This window comes from Mastacembelus armatus, chromosome 20, assembly GCF_900324485.2.
Source record: "Mastacembelus armatus chromosome 20, fMasArm1.2, whole genome shotgun sequence".
Lineage (NCBI taxonomy): Eukaryota > Metazoa > Chordata > Actinopteri > Synbranchiformes > Mastacembelidae > Mastacembelus > Mastacembelus armatus.
In genome coordinates, this window is record NC_046652.1 from 213,947 (window position 1) to 236,101 (window position 22,155).

The 22,155-nt window shown below is 42.9% G+C and overlaps 1 protein-coding gene across 4 annotated transcripts in view; it reads left to right on the plus strand.

Annotated features, from left to right (window-relative positions):
• dnah5l (dynein, axonemal, heavy chain 5 like) overlaps positions 1–22,155 on the plus strand; it is a 94,813-nt gene that overhangs the window by 71,274 nt on the left and 1,384 nt on the right. For 2 of the 4 annotated variants that reach the window (XM_026291773.1, XM_026291772.1), the window contains exons 89-97: positions 617–834; positions 1,080–1,135; positions 1,448–1,569; positions 2,625–2,775; positions 9,068–9,267; positions 9,381–9,569; positions 16,275–16,407; positions 16,486–16,694; positions 21,879–22,100. In XM_026291773.1, coding sequence (XP_026147558.1) covers positions 617–834; positions 1,080–1,135; positions 1,448–1,569; positions 2,625–2,775; positions 9,068–9,267; positions 9,381–9,569; positions 16,275–16,407; positions 16,486–16,694; positions 21,879–22,100 — 1,500 coding nt within the window. Of the gene's footprint in view, positions 1–616; positions 835–1,079; positions 1,136–1,447; positions 1,570–2,624; positions 2,776–8,687; positions 8,974–9,067; positions 9,293–9,380; positions 9,570–16,274; positions 16,408–16,485; positions 16,695–21,878; positions 22,101–22,155 lie in introns of those variants that run through there. The other 2 variants (XR_003294716.1, XM_026291774.1) reach the window with 2 other exon arrangements.

The following is a 22,155-nucleotide window of genomic DNA, read 5'->3' on the forward strand; positions in this document are numbered from 1 at the left end:
GTGGAGGAGCCTCTGATGATCGGGTCATTAGTACAACTTGGCACTTTAGAGACACCTTATGATTTGATGAATTAAAAATTTGACTTTTGTCTCCAGATTTTGACTTAATTAGTCATAATTATACTTACCATAAATGTTTTTTTCCATAATGACTAACCATTTTCTTTTTTTTAAATTTACTGTTAGAAATAGGATTCCATAATTTCCATAGTGGAAAGACCAAGTAAAAAACATTTATCGATGGAATGATACAGGTTAGGTAGGAAATAACTAAAGCTTGTTACATATACATTATATAAAAACATGGTGAAAATCTGATTTGTTATAATTATTCATAATTAATTGAACATCCATCCATTATCTATACCTGCATATTCCTAATTAGGATCACAGGGAACTGCTGGAGCCTACCCTAGCTCTCTTTGGGTAAAAGGCAGGGGTACACCCTGGATACGTCACCAGTCCATTGCAGGATGTTTAGTATTAGAAACCACTGTTTTCGCACATCTGCGTCTCATAATTTTTCTCTCATTTTTATCATAAGCCTTAACATGAGTTCAGAATGAACTGAATGCTCTTTGTTAAATGAACGATGAGTCCTGTTCTCTGCCTGAAGGGGGCGCCGTGCAATCCCATATCTATGGGGCAGGGCCAGGAGGTTCATGCTCGCAGGCTATTGGCCAACAGCATGATGGATAGTGGCTGGCTCCTGCTCCAGAACTGCCACCTGGGCCTGGATTTCCTGGATGAACTGCTGGAGACGGTCACTACAACAACACCAGAGAGTGTTCACAAAGGTTTCCGGCTGTGGTTGACGACCGACGTGCACCCAAGGTACCCAAGTGGTAGTAGCGCCTTAGCAGTAGCAAAGCTTTAAGTGTAATGCATGTTTGAAGGCTGGCACCAGAGGAAATGTCACTAAGTTTAAGTCCACAATCTAGAGAAAGTGTGGCACTATAGCTGGACATAATGAAGCTCATTTTAAGTGTTTCACCTTAAACTACAGGGTGTGTCTGCAGTTTTACATGTTCATACTGGATGCCAGGCTACATCCCTTATTTCACTGTTTGTTTGAGCAGATTCCCCATCACCTTCCTGCAGTCATCCATCAAATTCACCAATGAGCCCCCTCTTGGTAAGGGAGTCCTTTCTTAAATACACTTCATTTATCTTGTTCCATGGCTGATAATCTTTACCTTCATGGTCCTCCTCGCTGAACTTCCCAGTTTTTCCTTCAGTTCTTTAATAGGTTTTCTTTTAAGCTTCTGGCTGACTTAATGGTTAGTTTTATTGTGGATAATTGATTGACCAGTTAATTTCTTTATTAAATTGGTTTTCATTTTTATGTTTTTAATTTTTTTTTTTCTTTTGAAGCTTTGATCTATACATACAGCATATTTTGTGTCCCTGCTTTTCTTACATATTCCTAATCATCGGTTTTCATCAGGTATGAAAGCTGGTCTGAAAAGGACTTTCAATGCCATCACTCAGGATCAATTAGAAATCAGCAACCTGCCTCAGTGGAAACCTCTGCTGTACGCTGTGGCCTTTCTGCACACCACCGTACAGGTATCTTATCTGTTTATATACAAAAAATTACGGTGGCCGACAAGGGCAAACGCGCTGCAAAAGAGAGAACACAACGGAAGTGCGCCAGGCCGATAGGGGGACCCTGAACTCAGGGGTGCTATGAACAAAGAACTTTTACAGAGGCGAGAGAGACACATGTAATGATATAAGCCACGTCTCATTTTGGAGGCTGCGTAATGACGCAGGTTATAGTGTTGAATTGCAACAGAATCAGCATCCTCTGATGATTGTTCTCATGTGCTAATATGTGCTAACAATGTTCTGTTACATTTGTTTACTTGATCAAAAGTGTCATACAACGTTGGGAGACGTGGGGGGGGGGATCTGAAGGTGTGTTTTCCATTTATTACTTAACACTTGGCCGTCATCTTTTACAACACAACTTTTATAATACTGTAAAACATGACGGCTAAGTGTTTAAAAAATAATAAATGTAAAACGTACTGTAATGCCCCGCTAAATTCACAGCCAGCAGACATTCTTTTGTCACTTTGCTTTATTAATTTTTTAGTCAGAACAGGTAACAGGTAACAGGCTTCTGTTTCAGCCGTAGCCACGCTAACTCCCCTCACCGAACAGCTCTCTCTCACCCTCCCTCTCTTCCCTCCACACACACTTCTCTCCTCCCTGACCCATCTCCCTCTAGCTCACCCTACCGACTACATGTGTCTCTCTCGCCTCTGTAAAAGTTCTTTGTTCATAGCACCCCTGAGTTTGGGGTCCCCCTATCAGCCTGGCGCACTTCCGTTGTGTTCTCTCTTTTGCAGCGCGTTTCTCTTTTGCAGCACGTTTGCCCTTGTCGGCCACCGTAAAAAATGGCCAAATGAAAAAATTCCCATCTGTGTTGCTACTTGTTCAGATATTTAAAAGAACAATACCTGCATTACCACAAAATGTAATGCATTAAAATAGAGCTTAAAATATTGTCTACAGTAGACGTTGAGATTATTTGTTGTTATTGGCTTCCTTGAAAAACGAAAATCTAAGAGCTGATGGTTTCTCATACTTTTTTTCCTCCCTTCCTTTGTCCTCAGGAGCGTCGTAAGTTTGGACCTCTTGGCTGGAACATCCCCTATGAATTCAACCAGGCAGATTTTACTTCCAGTGTGCAGTTTGTCCAAAACCACCTTGACAACCTGGACTCAAAGAGAGGAGTAAACTGGAACTGTCTCCGCTATATGCTGGGTCAGACCCCTTTCAATGTACTTTGCTTTTTCAGTGAGGTAGTGAAATACAGGGCACACTTTACAATAAAACAGACTAACATTCAAAATTATATATAAAAATGACTTAAGATATTACAAGCTCTGACGCAATGTAACAAATATATGATGAGACAAGATACAGTGGGTACGGAAAGTATTCAGACCCCTTTAAATTTTTCACTCTTTGTGTCATTGCAGCCATTTGCCAAAATCAAAAAAGTTCATTTTATTTCTCATTAATGTACACTCAGCACCCCATCTTGACAGAAAAAAAACAGAAATGTAGAAATTTTTGCAAATTTATTAAAAATGAAAAACTGAAATATGACATGGTCATAAGTATTCAGACCCTTTGCAGTGACACTCATAATTAACTCACATGCTGTCCATTTCTTCTGATCCTCCTTGTGATGGTTCTGCTCCTTCATTGGAGTCCAGCTGTGTTTAATTAAACTGATTGGACTTGATTAGGAAAGGCACACACCTGTCTATACAAGACCTTACAGCTCACGGTGCATGTCAGAGCAAATGAGAATCATGAGGTTGAAGGAACTGTTCAAGGAGCTCAGAGACAGAATTGTGGCAAGGCACAGATATGGCCAAGGTTACAAAAGAATTTCTGCAGCAGTCAAGGTTCCTAAGAGCACAGTGGCCTCCATAATCCTCAAATGGAAAAAGTTTGGGATGACCAGAACTCTTCCTAGACCTGGCCGTCCAGCCAAACTGAGCACTGGGAGAAGAGCCTTGGTGAGAGAGGTAAAGAAGAACCCAAAGATCACTATGGCTGAGCTCCAGAGATGCAGTAGGGAGATGGGAGAAAGTTCCACAAAGTCAACTATCACTGCAGCCCTCCACCAGTCGGGGCTTTATGGCAGATGGGCCATAGGACTCCCAGACTATGAGAAATAAGATTTTCTGGTCTGATGAGACCAAGATTGAACTTTTTGGTGTTAATTTTAAGCGGTATGTGTGGAGAAAACCAGGCACTGCTCATCACCTGCCCAATACAATCCTACCGTGAAACAGGGTGGTGGGAGCATCATGTTGTGGGGGTGTTTTTCAACTGCAGGGACAGGACGACTGGTTGCAATTGAAGGAAAGATGAATGCGGCCAAGTACTGAGATATCCTGGAAGAAAACCTCTTCCAAGAGTGCTCAGGACCTCAGACTGGGCCGAAGGTTCACCTTTCAACAGGACAGTGACCCTAAGCACATAGCTAAAATAACAAAGGAGTGGCTTCGGAACAACTCTGTGACCGTTCTTGACTGGCCCAGCCCGAGCCCTGACCTACACCCAATTGAGCATCTCTGGAGAGACCTGAAAATGGCTGTCCACCAACGTTCACCATCCAACCTGACAGAACTGGAGAGGATCTGCAAGGAAGAATGGCAGAGGATCCCCAAATCCAGGTGTGAAAAACTTGTTGCATCATTCCCAAGACGACTCATGGCTGTACTAGCTCAAAAGGGTGCTTCAGCTCAATACTGAGCACAGGGTCTGAATACTTATGACCATGTGATATTTCAGTTTTTCTTTTTTAATAAATTTGCAAAAATTTCTACATTTCTGTTTTTTTCTGTCAAGATGGGGTGCTGAGTGTACATTGAGAAATAAAATGAACTTTTTTGATTTTGGCAAATGGCTGCAATGACACAAAGAGTGAAAAATTTAAAGGGGTCTGAATACTTTCCATACCCACTGTATATCAAGATATGAAATGACCTGAGAAGAAAAACATCAAGTGGGAGTATACCGCATGTTCACAAGCTGCTGCTATCATTTAAAAATATTTGACATAACAAAGTACAACAAAAAGGGTAACGTAGCATTTTATTAATCTCAACTAAAAAGAAGTAGGCGTTCAGAAATTCTTGAGTCAAATCTCAACCAGAAGACTGAAATCTGATCCTTTGACTGTTTCTTGCAGATCAGTCTGCAGAAAATCTATTTAAATCAGTTCATTGCAGTTTTATTTATAGTACTGGGGTCACTTAAATTTTTAGTTGGTATTAAAATGTATGTAGTTTACTGTGGTGTCTCTGAAATGAAAGTGTGAAATCCCTGAAAAGACAGATAAGTGTGAAAGATGCACAGACACAACTTTCCTCAGCTCATGTATATGAATAATCAATAATCTCATACAATAGGAACCGATAGCACGACAAATACCAGTATGCTTAAGTGCAAAAAATAGAAAGTTGAGATATCACAATGAGAAATGCACATCCAACTAAGACAACGTGTCCATTCTGTATCAATAAACACTAATATTGACATTGTTTCAAACTGTGAATCCCAGTAATTATGTGAAAACATAAAATAAGCAAACACAGAAATCCACAAAAGACACTGCAGCTCAGCATGTTCCTGCTTAAGACATCTCTCAACTTACATGCAATACTAACAGCACATTCACTCAATAAACATTTCGACAATGTAACTGTAACATTGACCATGTTACAGCACCCGCCAAATAGCTGTTAAGATGGCTACTGTGCACTGCTACTACACAGGCAAGGGCGTGGTTAGCATTATAAGGTTAATATGACTAGCATCAGGTAATTTACTCCATTTCTTTGTAATAAGCAAATATAAAGTACTGCAAGTGCTCTCTTGGACATCTATACACCATCAACTAAAACACATGCCACCATGAACAGTCATTATGAAGCACTCATACCTGACAAAGGAGGTATTAGTGTGAAAGGTGTAAGGACACAGCTTTCCTCAGCTTGCGTATGAGTGGAAGAAAAGTGATGTGCCCTTCAGCATACCTCAGCAGTTTAGAGCTCCCTCGGCTGGGCTCATTCTGTAACTACATCTTCTCTTAAAACACCCAGTGTTAAAATGAACTCTGAGGGGGCTTTCAGGGTCTTTATTTTGAGAAAATGCTATAAAAAGGCTTTTATTTTGAAAGGATAAAGTGCTGCAGGAGACTCATGGGACCTTATACTAGAATCTGGACTTTATTTTGAATATTCCTTATACTTCAACAAAAATGTTATCTTCTTATAAATGACTGTAGACCTTTATTGTGACAGTCCAAACAGGGCCTGCTGGGAGACGACACCATGGCTGACATTTTAAACAGCCTGAGTCAGTGCCTAAAGCTGTATGCCAATAGCCAAAGTCCATTTTAAACTCTTAATTATTTCTTGGCTTTTATTTTGAAAGAATCCTAAACAAAGGCTTTTATTTTGAAAGCACAACATGCTGTGCAGCATTGAGATGACCCTCAACTAAAAGCTAAATCTTAAGTTTAAATAATCACTATACTTTGGAACGTTCGTTACGTATCGTAACCCAAGATTCTGTGAATTGGGCGCAGCCCTCTATCAAAGCGATAGCCAGAAATGCTCTACGCCTCACTGGGCACGGCCACCCAGTAGAAGAGTATAAAACAAAGGAAATGCGAGTAACCGCGAAGCATACACCGGGTGGGATGCATAAACTGAAACAGACGGATACCTGTCCCGCATCTGTGTAGCAAAACACGCCTCACGGGCTTGCCAGCATAATTATGACTGGGGGGCTCCCAGGACAGCATGGGAGAGGGATGAGCTTGCAACATCCTGCAAATAGAAATGCACGAAGGAACACTGGGAATCCAACGAGCCCACATGGATGTCGACCAGAGGCTCCTGCCCAACGAGGAGTAAGCCTGTGCAATGGTGTCACATAGCCAGTGTGACAAATGTTCTGCAGAGAGGGGGGAGCCCAGCGAACTCTCTCTGTAGTGAACAAACGGGGGGGCCTCCCGGCTTCCACTCACTGAATGCAGGCCGCGGGCCTGGAGCCCGGCCTCCGCTCACCACAAGCCCCCTTCCCAGGTGGTGGACACTTTTTTTTCAAAAATTTTCCCCACACATTCAGGCCGGGCGTAACTCTGTTGTGCGTTTCACATGCCAGAGCGTGCACCGGGCAGAGAAGACGCGAAGCAGCTTCCTCTGCAGACGTGTGGGGAGAGGGAAAGAAGCCCTCCAGTGTGATCACTCTAGATCTGAAAGAACTAGTGATGCATTTAGGCATGTATGCAGGGTTGGGACACAGAACTGCCACACTGCGATCCTCCCTGATCTGAAGACACTCCGGGGATGCTGATAGAGCCGACAGATCGCTAACTTTCTTTGCGGAGGCTAATGCCAGCAGAAGAGAGGTTTGTCCCGATAACAAAAAGGAGAGGCACCTGCTGTAACGGCTTGAAGCGCGTTCGTGAGTGCGTGTAAAACTGTCGTCGAACCCCTCATGGCATGAGAAAACAGCTGCAGCATGTTTTAATGGTGCTACACCCAAGTTTCTCTCCAGTAATAACTGGAGAAAACACAGAATCTCCGAGAGAGGTCATGCAATGGAAGAAACACCATTCTCCGTGCACCATCTCTCAAACGCGGCCCATTTAGCCCCATACAATGCTGTAGTGGACCAGGCATGTGCCCCTTCTTTGGTGGTGACAACGCCTGTGGAAAAACCCCAAACTCTCTAAGCACCTTCTCTCAGCAGCCAAACCAACAGGGGCTGCCCTGTTACCGGAGGGCTGACTATCATGCCCCCTGCCTGCGACAGAGCATCCTATCTCCATGGAATCTTCCAAGGGGAAGATACCAGCATGCACTGCAGAAGGGGAAACCACAATGTGTAATGCCCAGGGGAACCCCTTGCATCAGAGCACAGGGGTTTTTCTAGTAAAGCAGATCCAGGCCTACTGACAGGGGGAGGTATGATATGCACCGCTGGTGACGTACTGGGTCGAGCCTCAGTCGGATGAACCAGCTCTGAAGCAGCCTCGTATGCAATAGGCAGAGCCGCACCACCGTATGAGCCACTGCCATCATCCCCAGAAGGTGCATCACCAATCGAGCTATGACGTGTCTGTGTGGAGTGAAGTGACGCAGTTGGGAGGAGAGGGTCGCCGATCTCTCTTCCAAGAGATGGGCCCTCATTTGTAATGAGTTCAGTTCCACCCCCAGATACACTATGGACTGAGTGGTCTGGGGCGCACTCTTTTTCCAATTTATGGTGAAACCTAAAGCGCTCAAATGATCCACTAGTTCCGCCGTCTGCTGCCACGTCTCCTCTGGGGAGTGCTGCTGCAGAAAACATGTAACTAACATAATATTTCATGTCTGACATTTAAATATATATATATATATATATATATATATATATATATTAACTGTTCTAGTTGAACACTTGTGCACAATTTAAAATTAGGCACAGTTAAAGGCTGAAGTGTAAAAGCGTGCTTTCAGTTTTCTTAAAACTATTGATAGAGAGAATTGCACAGTCCCGTAGTTTAGGAACAGCTATAGACAAAACCCTGTGCACATGACAGGATAGTCTAATCTGAACACCTCGGGTTTTTGACAGTGTGACAAGTTCAGTGAGAAGGAGCCAAACCAAGAAACACAACAGCATGTTATAATAAATCTGAACGGCTGTCAGTGTAGGAAGTGGTCAAATTACTTTATATCAGTTAAACCTCTTTTAGCGGCAGTCTGAAGTAACTGGGACTTTGATAAAGAACCCTAAATGATACCAGAAGACTTACAGTTGTGGTGGTTGAGGAAATTAAGGCAGGGATGACTTTCTCCAGGTCAGTGGTACAGAGAACTGACCTGAGTTTGGACACAATGCAAAGTTGACTGAAATTTGATTTTCAGCCTGATTGATTTGTCATAGGGAACACTTTCCAATCTGAGTGTAGGATCAAGCCAGATAAACTGCTGGGATATTGATCTGGTCAGTCAAGTAGCAAAAGGGTTTGTTAATCAGTTTCAGCTGCTTTGGTGTTAATGAAATTGCACTAGAGGGGCAACAATGAGACGAGCATCAAAATAGGAATAGTTTTACAGGTGGAGAGGCCACTGACGTTTTTCATCCTCATCTTTCAGCATAACCAGTTTGGTGGTGGGTCAGTTATGGTCTGGGAAGGCATAACCATGGAGGGATGCACAGACCTCCTGAGGCTAGACAATGACACCTTGAGTGCCATTAGGAATCGGGATTAAGACCTTGGACCGATTGTCCTCCAAGTGCACGACAATTCCCGGCCTGGCGAGAGTTTCTTTTTGTTTTCCGTTGACCTCATGCGGGATCCAGGCCTACAAGGTTACAAACACAGGTTTCTGGATAAGTTATAGCTTTGGAGGGAAAACAAACAGGGCTGTTTCTACAAGAGTGAGAATATTGTCATATTTTTTGTATCTAGAATTACCAGAATTTTAATAGTTTTATAAAACTTCAACATGACTCTGTTAATGTCCATCCACAGGTGAGGTCCAGTATGGCGGGCGAGTGACTGATGACCTGGACAAACGCCTCCTCAACACCTTCACTCATGTGTGGTTCAGCGAGAACACCTTCAGTGAAAAGTTTTGCTTCTATAAGAGCTACAGCATTCCGACAAAGACAAAGACAATCCAGGATGTCTTGCAGCACATTGAAGCTCTGCCATTGGTCGACTCACCTGAGGTCATAGCATGCTCAGAAATCAGATGTCAGCAACAAGAAACAAGTCCATATGGTGTAACCTTTAAGTGACACATCACCACAGCTTCATCAACAAATTTTCTTCCTGTTTCCAGGTGTTTGGGCTCCACCCCAATGCTGACATCACCTACCAGACCACCCTGGCTAATGAGACGCTCAGCATAATTATCAGCATTCAGCCAAAGGATAGCGGGGGTGGTGGTGGGGAGACCAGGGAGGCCAGTGTACAAAGATTAGCCAATGAGATGCTGGAAAAGCTCCCACCTGACTACGTTCCACATGAGGTGTGTGTTCATGTGTGTTTTTGTACTTAATCAGTTATTTGCTTCCTGGGGAAGTGTAATATGTGGAAAAAGCCAAACTAGTTCTCACCAAAGGCAACAAGAGCTAAAGAGAAACTGAAGCATAGACTATTTCTTGGATCAAACAAAAAAGATTAATGGCATTAGGAAATGAGCCTTGGTTGATTTGACAGTCTTATCAAGTCAAACTTTAATTGAATACTAATAATAATTGAACTCTTATTCCGTAAAAGCACTAAAGCCATATAATAATTCGTAGGGGGCTGCTGATTAAATGTCTCATGTGCCAGTCTGTCTGGAAGAAAAAAAATCCTACGCCGACTTTTTTTGAGATATACATTGCATGGCACCGTCAACAAATTAGGCAGAAAAAACTATAGGCTGACAATATACACCAGGGGTATTCAACTAAAATTTAAAGAGGTCCAGTTAGAGAAAATTTCTTGAAGCAAAGGTCCGGAAGATCATAATGTCTAACTAGTTAGTGTGATATATATTTAAGTAGCCTAGTAGTTTTATCAACATCTGCATGTAATCAATACCTGACTGTCAAATCAAATGAATTCAGTACAATTCAAAAAACTTTCTGACAATATTTATTGTCATGTAACATACAACTGAACATGTATGGCTGTAGATATGTATAATGTTCTCTCATTAACTAAGTTCTCTCTCTTTCTCCGTCTCACTTTACAGTTTCTCTCCCTTTGTTTTCTACATGTATCGCTCTTTTTCTTTGTACTGTCTTTTCATGCAGTGTTGCCAACTCGTCAGTAAGGAAAGTAGCTATTGGCTGTCCTAAAAGTCGCTGAATGACGTCATCGCGTAATTTGCATAACGTCTATGGCACATGCTGTAATTGTGATGGACGCTTTTGCCAATTTCAGAAATGGAAAGTAAGAGACAATTGTGATTCTTTATAAGAAATAAGGGACAGAATAAGGGACACTCAAAATATTTGTACTGTGCCATATAATGTAGCATGACGGCCTGTAGTTAATAAGTTCTCAGAACTAAATACATTTGCCTTGCTGTAAATGACTGAGGCTGTTTGAGTCAAATGCAATTCAATTCAATTCAATTCAATTTTATTTGTATAGCGCCAAATCACAATACAAATCATCTCAAGGCACTTTACAAAAACTAAAACTAAAAACCCAACAATTCCCTTATGAGCAAGCACCTGGCGACAGTGGAGAGGAAAAAACTCCCTTTAACGGAAGAAAAAAAAACCTCCAGCAGAACCGGGCTCAGTTTGGGCGGCCATCTGCCTCGACCGGTTGGGGTGAGTGGATAGAGCAGAGAGAAAAGAACAGCAACAATAAACAACAAATAGACACTGCAAGGTGGTGGGGCCAGTAACTGCACATCAGCGATAAACAGCTCCAGGACCAGGGACACCTGCAGAAGGTACAGAGAGAGAGAGAGAGAGAGAGGGAGGGAGAGAGCACAAACTAGGGGAGAGAGAGAGCACAAGGTTAGTGACATTCAATGGTGGAATATACATGAGGTGGGAGGAGAGAAGAGAGAGGAGGGGGGGGGGGTTAGGGGAGGGGAGGGGAGCTCAGTGCACCGATGGTCCTCGGGCAGTCTAGGCCTATAGCAGCATAACTAACTAAGGGATGGTTCAGGGTTGCCTGAAGCCAGCCCTAACTATATGCTTTGTCAAAGAGGAAGGTTTTAAGTCTAGCCTTAAAAGTACAGAGAGTGTCTGCCTCCTGAACCCAGTCTGAGAGCTGGTTCCACAGGAGAGGAGCTTGATAGCTAAAGGCTCTGCCTCCCATTCTGCTTTTGAGAACTCTGGGAACCACAAGTAGGCCTGCACTCTGAGAGCGAAGTGGTCTATTGGGATAATATGGTACTATGAGGTCTTTAAGGTATGAAGGAGCTTGATTATGAAGGGATTTGTATGTGAGAAGAAGGATTTTAAATTCTATTCTATATTTTACAGGGAGCCAATGAAGAGAAGCCAATATAGCAGAAATATGATCTCTCTTGCTAGTTCCTGTCAGGACTCTGGCTGCGGCATTCTGGATTAATTGGAGGCTTTTTATTAAGATATTAGGACATCCAGATAGTAATGAGTTACAGTAATCTAGCCTTGAGGAAACAAATGCATGGACTAGTTTTTCTGCATCATTTTGAGACAGGATGTTCCTAATTTTGGAAATGTTGCGCAGGTGAAAGAATGCAGTTCTAGAAATTTGTTTTATGTGTGAGTTAAAGGACATGTCCTGGTCAAAAATAACTCCAAGGTTTTTCACAGTAGTGCTGGAGGCCAGGGCTATGCCATCTAGAGTAGCTATAATTTTAGAAAAGTTATTTCTGAGATTTTTTGGCCCAAATATAATGACTTCTGTTTTCTCCGAGTTTAAAAGTAAAAAGTTACTGGTCATCCAGGCCTTTATGTCAGTTAGACAGGCTTGAAGTCTGGTTAACTGGTTTGTGTTAACAGGTTTAATAGATAGATATAACTGAGTGTCATCCGCATAGCAGTGGTAATTAATAGAGTGCTTCCTAATGATATATCCTAAAGGAAGCATGTACAAGGTGAACAGAATAGGTCCTAGCACAGAACCTTGTGGAACTCCATAACTAACTTTTGTTCGTGTGGAAGGTTCATCATGGACATGAACAAACTGGAATCTGTCCGATAAATAGGATTGGAACCACTTTAACGCTGTTCCTCTAATACCAATCACATGCTCCAGTCTCTGTAATAAGATGTTGTGGTCAATGGTGTCGAATGCTGCACTAAGGTCTAGGAGGACAAGTATCGACACAAGTCCATTATCTGAGGCTAAGAGAAGATCGTTGGTAACTTTCAACAGTGCTGTTTCTGTACTATGATGTGCTCTAAATCCTGATTGAAAATCTTCAAATAGTTCATTCCCGTGTAAGTGTTCTGATAGCTGCTTAGCAACAGCTTTTTCTAGGATTTTAGAAATAAATGGCAGGTTGGATATTGGTCTATAATTAGCCAAGACTCCTGGATCAAGACTAGGCTTTTTGAGCAAAGGTTTGATTACTGCAGTCTTAAAGGCCTGTGGTACGTAGCCTGATACTAGAGATAAATTTACCAAGTCCAATAAAGATGAGTTCATTAATGGCAGGGTGCCTTTAAGCAGTCTAGTCGGGATGGGGTCCAAGAGACATGTTGATGATTTCGATGAAGCAACTACTGATGTAAATTCAGAGAGATCTATAGGAGAGAAGCAGTCTAAACATAACTGAGGTCCTACAGATGATTCAAGAGCTACTGTAGTAAAAGATTCATTTATTGCAGGTATAGGAAGCATCTGCTGAATTTTATCTCTAATAGTTGTGATTTTATTTGTAAAGAAACTCATAAATTCATCACTGCTGAGAGCTAAGGGAACACTGGGCTCAACGGAGCTGTGACTTTTTGTCAGCCTGGCTACAGTGCTGAAAAGAAACCTGGGATTGTTCTTATTTTCCTCTATTAGTGATGAATAGTATGCAGTTCTGGCTTTACGGAGAGCTTTTTTATATGTTAGTAGACTGTTTTTCCAGGCTAGAAAAATTTCCTCTAAGTTTGTGGAACGCCACTTCCTTTCCAGCCTTCGTGATGCCTGCTTTAAGGTACGAACATGTAAATTATACCATGGGGCTAGTCTCCTCTGAATCACTAACTTCTTTTTCAGAGGGGCTACAGAATCAAGCGTTTCACGCAGTGAGGTTACAGCGCTGTCAACAACATGATCAATTTGGTAGGGAGTAGGATTAAGGCAGCTGCCCTCCACTATGTTTATACTTGGCATAGATGCAAATAAAGATGGAATCATTTTCTTAAATTTATTAACAGCGTTGTCGGATAAACATCTGCTGTAGTGGAATTTTCTTCCAGACGCTGCATGATCCATCATTTTAAATTTGAAAGTTATTAAAGAATGATCTGACAAAACAGGATTTGGGGGAAAAATTATTAGATGTTCAATTTCGATGCCATAGGTCAGAACAAGATCAAGGGTGTGATTAAAACAGTGGGTGGGTTTATTAACGTTTTGAATGAAACCAATTGAATCTAATATAGAATTAAATGCAATGCTGAGGCTGTTATTTTCAATATCTACATGAATGTTAAAATCTCCCACTATAATGACTTTATCTGATCTAAGCACTAAATCAGACAGGAAGTCAGGGAATTCAGTTAAAAACTCTGAGTAAGGGACAGGTGGACGGTACACAATGACAAGTAGAACTGGTTTTTGTGTTTTCCAGTTTGTATGTGAGAGACTAAGAGTGAGGCTCTCAAATGAGTTATAACTGTTCTGAGGATGAAAGTTTAATAATAAGTTTGAGTGGAAGATTGCAGCTACTCCTCCACCTCGACCTGTGCTTCGAGGAACATGATAATTTTTATGACTGAGGGGGGTTGATTCATTCAGACTGACATATTCATCCTGCTGTAACCAGGTTTCAGTAAGATAAAGTAGGTCAATTTGGTGATCAGTTATCAAATCATTTACTAACAGAGATTTAGAAGAAAGGGACCTAATATTTAATAATCCACATTTGACAGTTCTGTTTTTCTGTTCAATAAGAGGAGTGGTCTTAATTTTTATTAAGTTTTTATGAATAACTCCTCTTCTGTTAACTTCTGATTTGTTTGATTTATATGTTCGAGGGGCAGACACAGTCTCTATGTGGTTTGAGGGGGGCGGCGGCTCTAAGGAAACTGCAGAGAAGCGTTTTAGACTGAGTCTCTGCATCCCGGTCCCCACCCTGGATTGTCAGGCTTTAGGTCGGCTAAGAAACTTGGCCAAATTCCTAGAGATGAGAGCTGCACCATTCAAAGTGGGATGGATGCCGTCTCTCGCTATCAGACCGGGTTTTCCCCAGAAAGTGGCCCAATTGTCTATGAAGCCCACATCGTTTGCTGGACACCACCTAGACAGCCAGCGACGGAACGACGACATGCGGCTAAACATGTCATCGCTGGTCAGATTGGGGAGGGGTCCAGAGAAAACTACGGAGTCCGACATTAATTTAGCAAAGTTACACACCGACTCAACATTAATTTTAGTGACCTCCGATTGGCGTAATCGGGTGTCATTGCTGCCGACGTGAATAACAATTTTCCCATATTTACGATTAGCCTTAGCCAGCAGCTTCAGATTTGACTCGATGTCGCCCGCTCTGGCCCCAGGAATACATTTGACTATGGTCGCTGGTGTCTCTAGCTTCACGTTCCTGACTATGGAATCGCCAATTATCAGAGTCGGTTTCTCAGCGGGTGTGTCGCTGAGCGGGGAAAATCTATTAGAAACGTGAACAGGCAGGTGATGAGCCGTGGGCTTCTGCTTAGGAGTATGTTTCCTTCGGACCGTCACCCAGGCTAATTCTCCGGGCTGCTCCGGAGCTGCCCTTGGACCGCTAACAGACCCTGAGCTCGGTGGCTCCACACCAGCTAACGGGGCTAGGCTAGCTGGCTTTGGTTCGAAGGTGCGGAGCCGCGCTTCCAAATCAGTGATCCTCGCCTCCAAGGCTAACAGAACCTTACACTTAATACAGGTATCATTATCGCTAAAGGAGGCAGAGGAATAACTAAACATGTGGCACACCGAGCAAGAAAGAGAGAGAGAGGGAGAGGCCATGTTAGCTAAGCTAACTAGCTAGCTAAGCTAATCGGTAGGCTAACGAGCGCTAAGTCAGGAAATAGCAACAAACACCGGTCAAAACAGAAAGGTACCCGACCAGCACCGGAATGCAGCAGCCAGTGAACCGTTCAAAGTCTAGCCGGTTCCCAGGTGTGCCAAACCACAGCTAGTCTGCCGCCAGTCTGCAGATGAACCACACAACACACACAACACGACACGCCTGCAAGACAAAAATGATTCGCTTACCCGAATGCAGTGATTTATTTTAGACAAAGAACATTTTACCTTTTTTATTTTATTTTTTTATTATGCCATGCATCAGTACAGATCACACACATACATGATCGCACGCGCGATTCATTTGCAGTCGGGACGCGGAGGCGTGAACACTTCCTGCTGTGACTGCAGCTGGGAGGGAGGGACTGCTGCGAGAGGACTGGGCCGCCTGTGAAGGCTTTGGGACGGGGGAGGGGCTCTCGGCTGTAGCTGATTTGCCGTCTTACTGCGCAAATTGAGAAGTGTAAGAACGGTGCAGTACAGACACATCAGAGTCTCCAAAAGTCTCAAGTAACACCAGAAAAAGTTGCCAGATTTGTCGCTAGTCGCTTAAAAAAAAGTGTCGCTAGAGGGGTCTGAATACTCGCTAAATATAGCGATAAAGTCGCTAAGTTGGCAACACTGTTTTCATGTGTAACTTGCCTCTAGCGCTGTTTACACTGTAGAGTCGTAATGTTTACCGCCTGGGATGCACAGACTTGATTGGCTGAGTGGTATCACGTGGGATGGCTCAACTCGCATGCAATTGGTCTGTGCGTTTCCACTACTGTAAAGTCTAAAAAAGCTGCTCCAGTGGAAATAGAAGCGGCCCGTTAGGTTTTAAATCACAATCTTCTGTTTTGGCTGTATGTCCGGGTCCGTATGGGGCGGCTTCTGGGTCCGCACCCGGACCGCGGTCCGCCTGTTAGTGACCTCTGATATACACGATAGCTAGGCTATAAACAGGAGAAGACATTTTTACACACACTACACACTATACATCTGAGCTATAACACTCTATGTTTTGAAGGTCAAAAGTCAGCTGCAGAAGATGGGCTCACTTCAGCCAATGAACATCTTCCTCCGTCAGGAAGTGGACCGCATGCAGCGAGTCATTAGCAAAGTGCGGAGCACGCTGACTGACCTGAAGCTGGCTATCGATGGTCAGTCACAGCACACACATGCAAACAGATTTTCAAGAATAAAACATCTTATTTGACAAAATGGATTTCTCCCTGCAGGCACCATCATTATGTCAGAGGACCTGCGTGACGCCCTTGACTGCATGTATGATGCTCGCATCCCATGCCTGTGGTTGCGGCTGAGCTGGCCGTCGGCCACTCTGGGCTTCTGGTTCAGTGAACTGCTGGAGAGGAACCAGCAACTCAGCAACTGGATCAGCACTGGCCGACCAAACCAATTCTGGTTCACCGGTTTCTTCAACCCACAGGTCGGTTTAGTGGTGTAGTTTAGAAATATTCAGTTTAGTTTAGTTTTATTTGTATGGCGCCAAATCACCATTCAATCATCTCAAGGCACTTTACAAAAAAGAAAAAACTCAACAAATCCCTTATGAGGTGACAGTGGAGAGGAAAAACTCCCTATAACGGAAGAAGAAACCTCCAGCAGAACCGGGCTCAGTTTGGGTGGCCATCTGCCTCGACCGGTTGGGGTGAGTGGATAGAACAGAGAGAGAAAAGAACAGCAACAATAAACAACAAAGACAATGCAGGTTGGTGGGGCAAGTAACTGCACATCAGCAATATACAGGTCCAGGATCAGGGACACCTGCAGAAGGTACAGAGAGACAACAGAGAGAGAGGGAGAGCACAAAGTTAGTGGCATTCATTGGTGGAATATATGTGTGAAGAGGGAGGAGAGGGGAAGGGAGGGAAGGAGAGGGGAGGGTTAGGGTAGGGGAGCTCAGTGCACCGATGGTCCTCGGGTAGTCTAGGCCTATAGCAGCATAACTAAGGGATGGTTCAGGGTTACCTGAAGCCAGCCCTAACTCTATACGCTTTGTCAAAGCGGAAGGTTTTAAGTCTAGCCTTAAAAGTACGGAGAGTGTCTGCCTCCTGAACCCAGACCCAGAGAGGAGCTTGATAGGGCTCTGCCTCCTATTCTACTTTTGGAAACTCTGGGAACCACAAGTAGACTTGCACTCTGTAATCCAGTATTCTGGATTAACTGGAAGTTTTTTATGGAGTTACTGGGACATCCAGATAGTAATGAATTACAGTGGTACGTAGCCTGATATTAGAAATAAATTTACTAAGTCTAATAAAGATGAGCCAGCTAATGGCAGGGTGTCTTTAAGCAGTCTAGTCGGGATGGGTTCTAAGAGACAGATAAGATAAAATTCCTCTAAATTTGTGGAACTCCACTTCCTTTCCAGCCTTCGTGATGTCTGCTTTAAGGTACGAATATGTAAATGTAAATATGTATGTATGTGTTGGCACAGGGCATAGATGTAAATAAAGATGGAATGATTTTTTTAAATTTATTAACAGTGTTGACAGATAAACATCTGTTGTAGTGGAATTTTCTTCCAAATGCTGCATGATCCATCATATTAAATTCGAAAGTTATTAAAGAATGATCAATGATAGGATGATGATAGGATTTGGGGGAAAACTATTAAATGTTCAATGCCATAGGTCAGAACAAGATCAAGGGTGTGATTGAAACAGTGGGTGGGTTTATTAACATTTTGAGTGAAACCTATTGAATTAAATGCAGTGCTGAGGCTGTTATTTTCAACATCTACATGAATGTTAAAATCTCCCACTATAATGACTTTATCTGAACTAAGCACTAAATTAGACAGGAAGTCTGGGAATTCAGTTGAAAACTCTGAGTAAGGGACAGGTGGACGGTCCACAATGACAAGTAGAATTGGTTTTTGTGTTTTCCAGTTTGGATGCGAGAGACTAAGAGTGAGGCTCTCAAATGAGTTATGACTGTTCTGAAGATGAAAGTTTAATAATAAGTTTGAGTGGAAGATTGCAGCTACTCCTCCACCTCGACCTGTGCTTCGAGGAACATGACAATTTTTATTCTTCTACTACAGTAGCTCTTGAATCATCTGTAAGGCCTCCGTTATGTTTAGACTGTTTCTCTCTCATAGATCTCTCTGAATTTACACCAGTAGTTGCTTCATCGAAATCATCAACGTGTCTCTTAGACCCCATCCCGACTAGACTGCTTAAAGACACCCTGTCATTAATGAACTCATCTTTATTAGACTTAGTAAATTTATCTCTAGTATCAGCCTACGTACCACAGGTCATGGCTAATTATAGACCAATATCCAACCTACCATTTATTTCTAAAATCCTAGAAAAAGCTGTTGCTAAGCAGCTATCAGACCACTTACACAGGAATGAACTATTTGAAGATTTTCAATCAGGATTTAGAGCACATCAGAGTACAGAAACAGCACTGCTAAAAGTCACCAACAATCTTCACTTAGCCTCAGATAATGGACTTGTTTCGATACTTGTCCTCCTAGACCTTAGTGCTGCACTCAACACTATTGACCACAACATCTTATTACAGAGACTGGAGCATGTGACTGGTATCAGAGGAACAGCATTAAAATGGTTCCAATCCTATTTATCGGACAGATTCCAGTGTGTTCATGTCTATGATGAACCTGCCACACGAACAAAAGTTAGTTATGGAGTTCTGCAAGGCTCTGTGCTAGGACCGATTCTGTTCACCCTGTACATGCTTCCTTTAGGCTATGTCATTAGGAAGTACTCTATTAATTACCACTGCTATGCAGATGACACTCAGTGGTATCTATCTATTAAACCTGTTAACACAACCCAGTTAACCAGACTTCAAGCCTGTCTAACTGACATAAAGGCCTGGACGACCAGTAACTTTTTACTTTTAAACTCAGAGAAAACAGAAGTCATTGTATTTGGGCCAAAAAACCTCAGAAATAACTTTTCTAAAATTATAGCTACTTTAGATGGCATAGCCCTGGCCTCCAGCACTACTGTGAAAAACCTTGGAGTTATTTTTAACGAGGACATGTCCTTTAACTCACACATAGAACATATGTCTAGAACTGCCTTCTTTCACCTGCGCAACATTGCCAAAATTAGGAACATCCTCTCTCAAAATGATGCAGAAAAACCTAGTCCATGCATTTGTTACCTCAAGGCTAGATTACTGTAACTCATTACTATCTGGATGTCGCAGTATCTTCATAAAAAGACTCCAGTTAATCCAGAATGCCATAGCCAGAGACCTGACAGGAACTAGCAAGAGAGATCATATTTCTCCTATATTGGCTTCTCTTCATTGGCTCCCTGTAAAATACAGAATAGAATTTAAAATCCTTCTCCTCACATACAGATCCTTTCATGATCAAGCTCCTTCATACCTTAAAGACCTCATAGTACCATATTATCCCAATAGACCACTTCGCTCTCAGAGTGCAGGTCTACTTGTGGTTCCCAGAGTTTCCAAAAACAGAATGGGAGGTAGAGCCTTTAGCTATCAAGCTCCTCTCCTATGGAACCAGCTCCCAGCCTGGTTTCAGGAGGCAGACACTCTCTGTACTTTTAAGGCTAGACTTGAAACCTTCCTCTTTGACAAAGTGTGTAGTTAGGGCTGGCTTCAGGCAACCCTGAACCATCCCTTAGTTACGCTGCTATAGGCCTAGACTGCCCGAGGACCGTCGGTGCACTGAGCTCCCCTACCCCAACCCCCTTCCCTTCCCTTCTCTTCCTCTCCTCCCACCTCACATGTATATTCCAACACTGAATGTCCTTGTGCTCTCTCTCTCCCCAACCCAACCGGTCAAGGTAGATGGCCGCCCAAACTGAGCCCGGTTCTGCTGGAGGTTTTTTCTTCCGTTAAAGGGAGTTTTTCCTCGTCACTGTCACCAAGTGCTTGCTCATAAGGCATTTGTTGGGTCTTTAGTTTTAGTTTTTGTAAAGTGCCTTGAGATGATTTGTATTGTGATTTGGCGCTATACAAATAAAATTGAATTGAATTGAATTATGACTGAGGGGGGTTGATTCATTCAGACTGACATATTCATCCTGCTGTAGCCAGGTTTCATTGAGACAGAGAGTCAACTGGGTGATCAGTTATCAAATCATTTACTAACAGAGATTTAGATGAAAGAGACCTGATTTTTAATAAACCACATCTGACTGTTCTGTTTTTCTGTTCAATAAGAGGAGTGGTCTTCATTTTTATTAGGTTTTTGTGAATAACTCCTCTTGTGTTAACTTCTAATTTATATGATATCAATGGTCGAGGAGCAGACAGTCTCTATGGGGTTTGAAGGGGGGGTGGGGGGGTGACGGCTCTAAGGAAACTGCAGAGAGGCATTTTAGTCTCCGTTTCCGGTCCCCATTCTGGATTGTCAATATTTAGGTTGGCTAATAAACTCAGCCAGATTTCTGGAGATGAGGGCTGCATCATCCAAAGTGGGATGGATGCCGTCCCTCGCTACTAGACCGGGTTTTCCCCAGAAAGTGGCCCAATTATCTATGAAGCCCACATCGTTACAAATTACAGAGTCTGACATTGATTTGGCAAAGTTACACACAAACTCAACAATTTTAGTAACCTCCGATTGGCGTAATCAGGTGTCATCTCTGTCAACGTGAATAACAGTTTTACCATATTTAATATTAGCCTTAGCCAGCACCTTCAAGTTTGACTCAATGTAGCCCGCTCTGGCCCTAGGAATACATTTGACTATGGTCAATGGAATTATCAGTGTCGATTTCTCAGCGGGTGTGGGTGGAAAATCAGAAACGTGAACAGGCAGGTTATGAGCCGTGATATTCTGCTTCGAGATTAAGATCAAGTTACCCTTATTAGTCCCACAATTGGAATTTGGATGGTAATGGAATTTCCACACACAGCAGTGAACACACACCCGGAGCAGTGGCAGTGCGGTGCCCGGGGAGCAGTTGGGGGTCCGGTGCCTTGCTCAAGGGTCTCACCTCAGTAGTGGGACCTTAGTCAGAGGCTGCTCCAGAGCTGCCGTCGGACAGCTAACAGGCTCTGAGGCTTCACAACTGCTAACGGGGAACTGCTAGCTGGCTTTTGTTCAAAGGTGCGGAGCCGCGCTTCCAATTCAGTGATCCTCGCCTCCAAAGCTAGCAGAACCTTGCACTTATTACAAGTAATTATTATCACTAAAAAAGGCAGAGGAATAACTAAACATGTGGTACACCAAGTAGGAAAGAGAGAGAGAATGAGAAGCCATGCTAACGTTACTAGCTAGCTAAGCTAGCTGGTAGGGTAACAAGCGAAGTCTGGAAGTCTGGAACTAGCAAGAAATGCCAAACAAAATAGAAAGGTACTTGACCAGTACAGGAATATGTAGTGATTATTGATTTTGTTCAGAGAGTTTAGTTAGTTTTGAGGTGTGTTAGATTAAAGCTAGTCTGTTGCTAAACTGTAGATGAGCTACGCAACACAGCACGCTTGCAACAGGAAGTGAGTTCTCTTACCAGGAAACAGCATCACAGGGGTCAGCTACCACCAACTACCACAAAGGCCCATCTCATTTGTACTCTTTTATTTATTTATTTTATTTTTTAAGTGACTGCTTTACAAGCAAAAGTTTATTTCTGTGTGTCACTTTGTTTTTAAGGGTTTTATGACCGCCATGTGTCAGGAGACGACCCGCGCAAACCTGTCCAAGGGCTGGGCCTTGGATACCGTCATCCTTAGCAATGACGTTACCAAGATGATGAAGGAGGACGTGTCGGCTCCACCCCCAGAGGATGTGGGTGGAGTCTACATCTATGGTCTTTTTCTGGACGGTGCAGGATGGGACCGACGTGGGGCCAAACTCACTGAGGCCGCACCCAAGGTAAGTTTGTTTCTGTATGTGGTTTTAAAAATACAAATACAAAAACATAAATAGT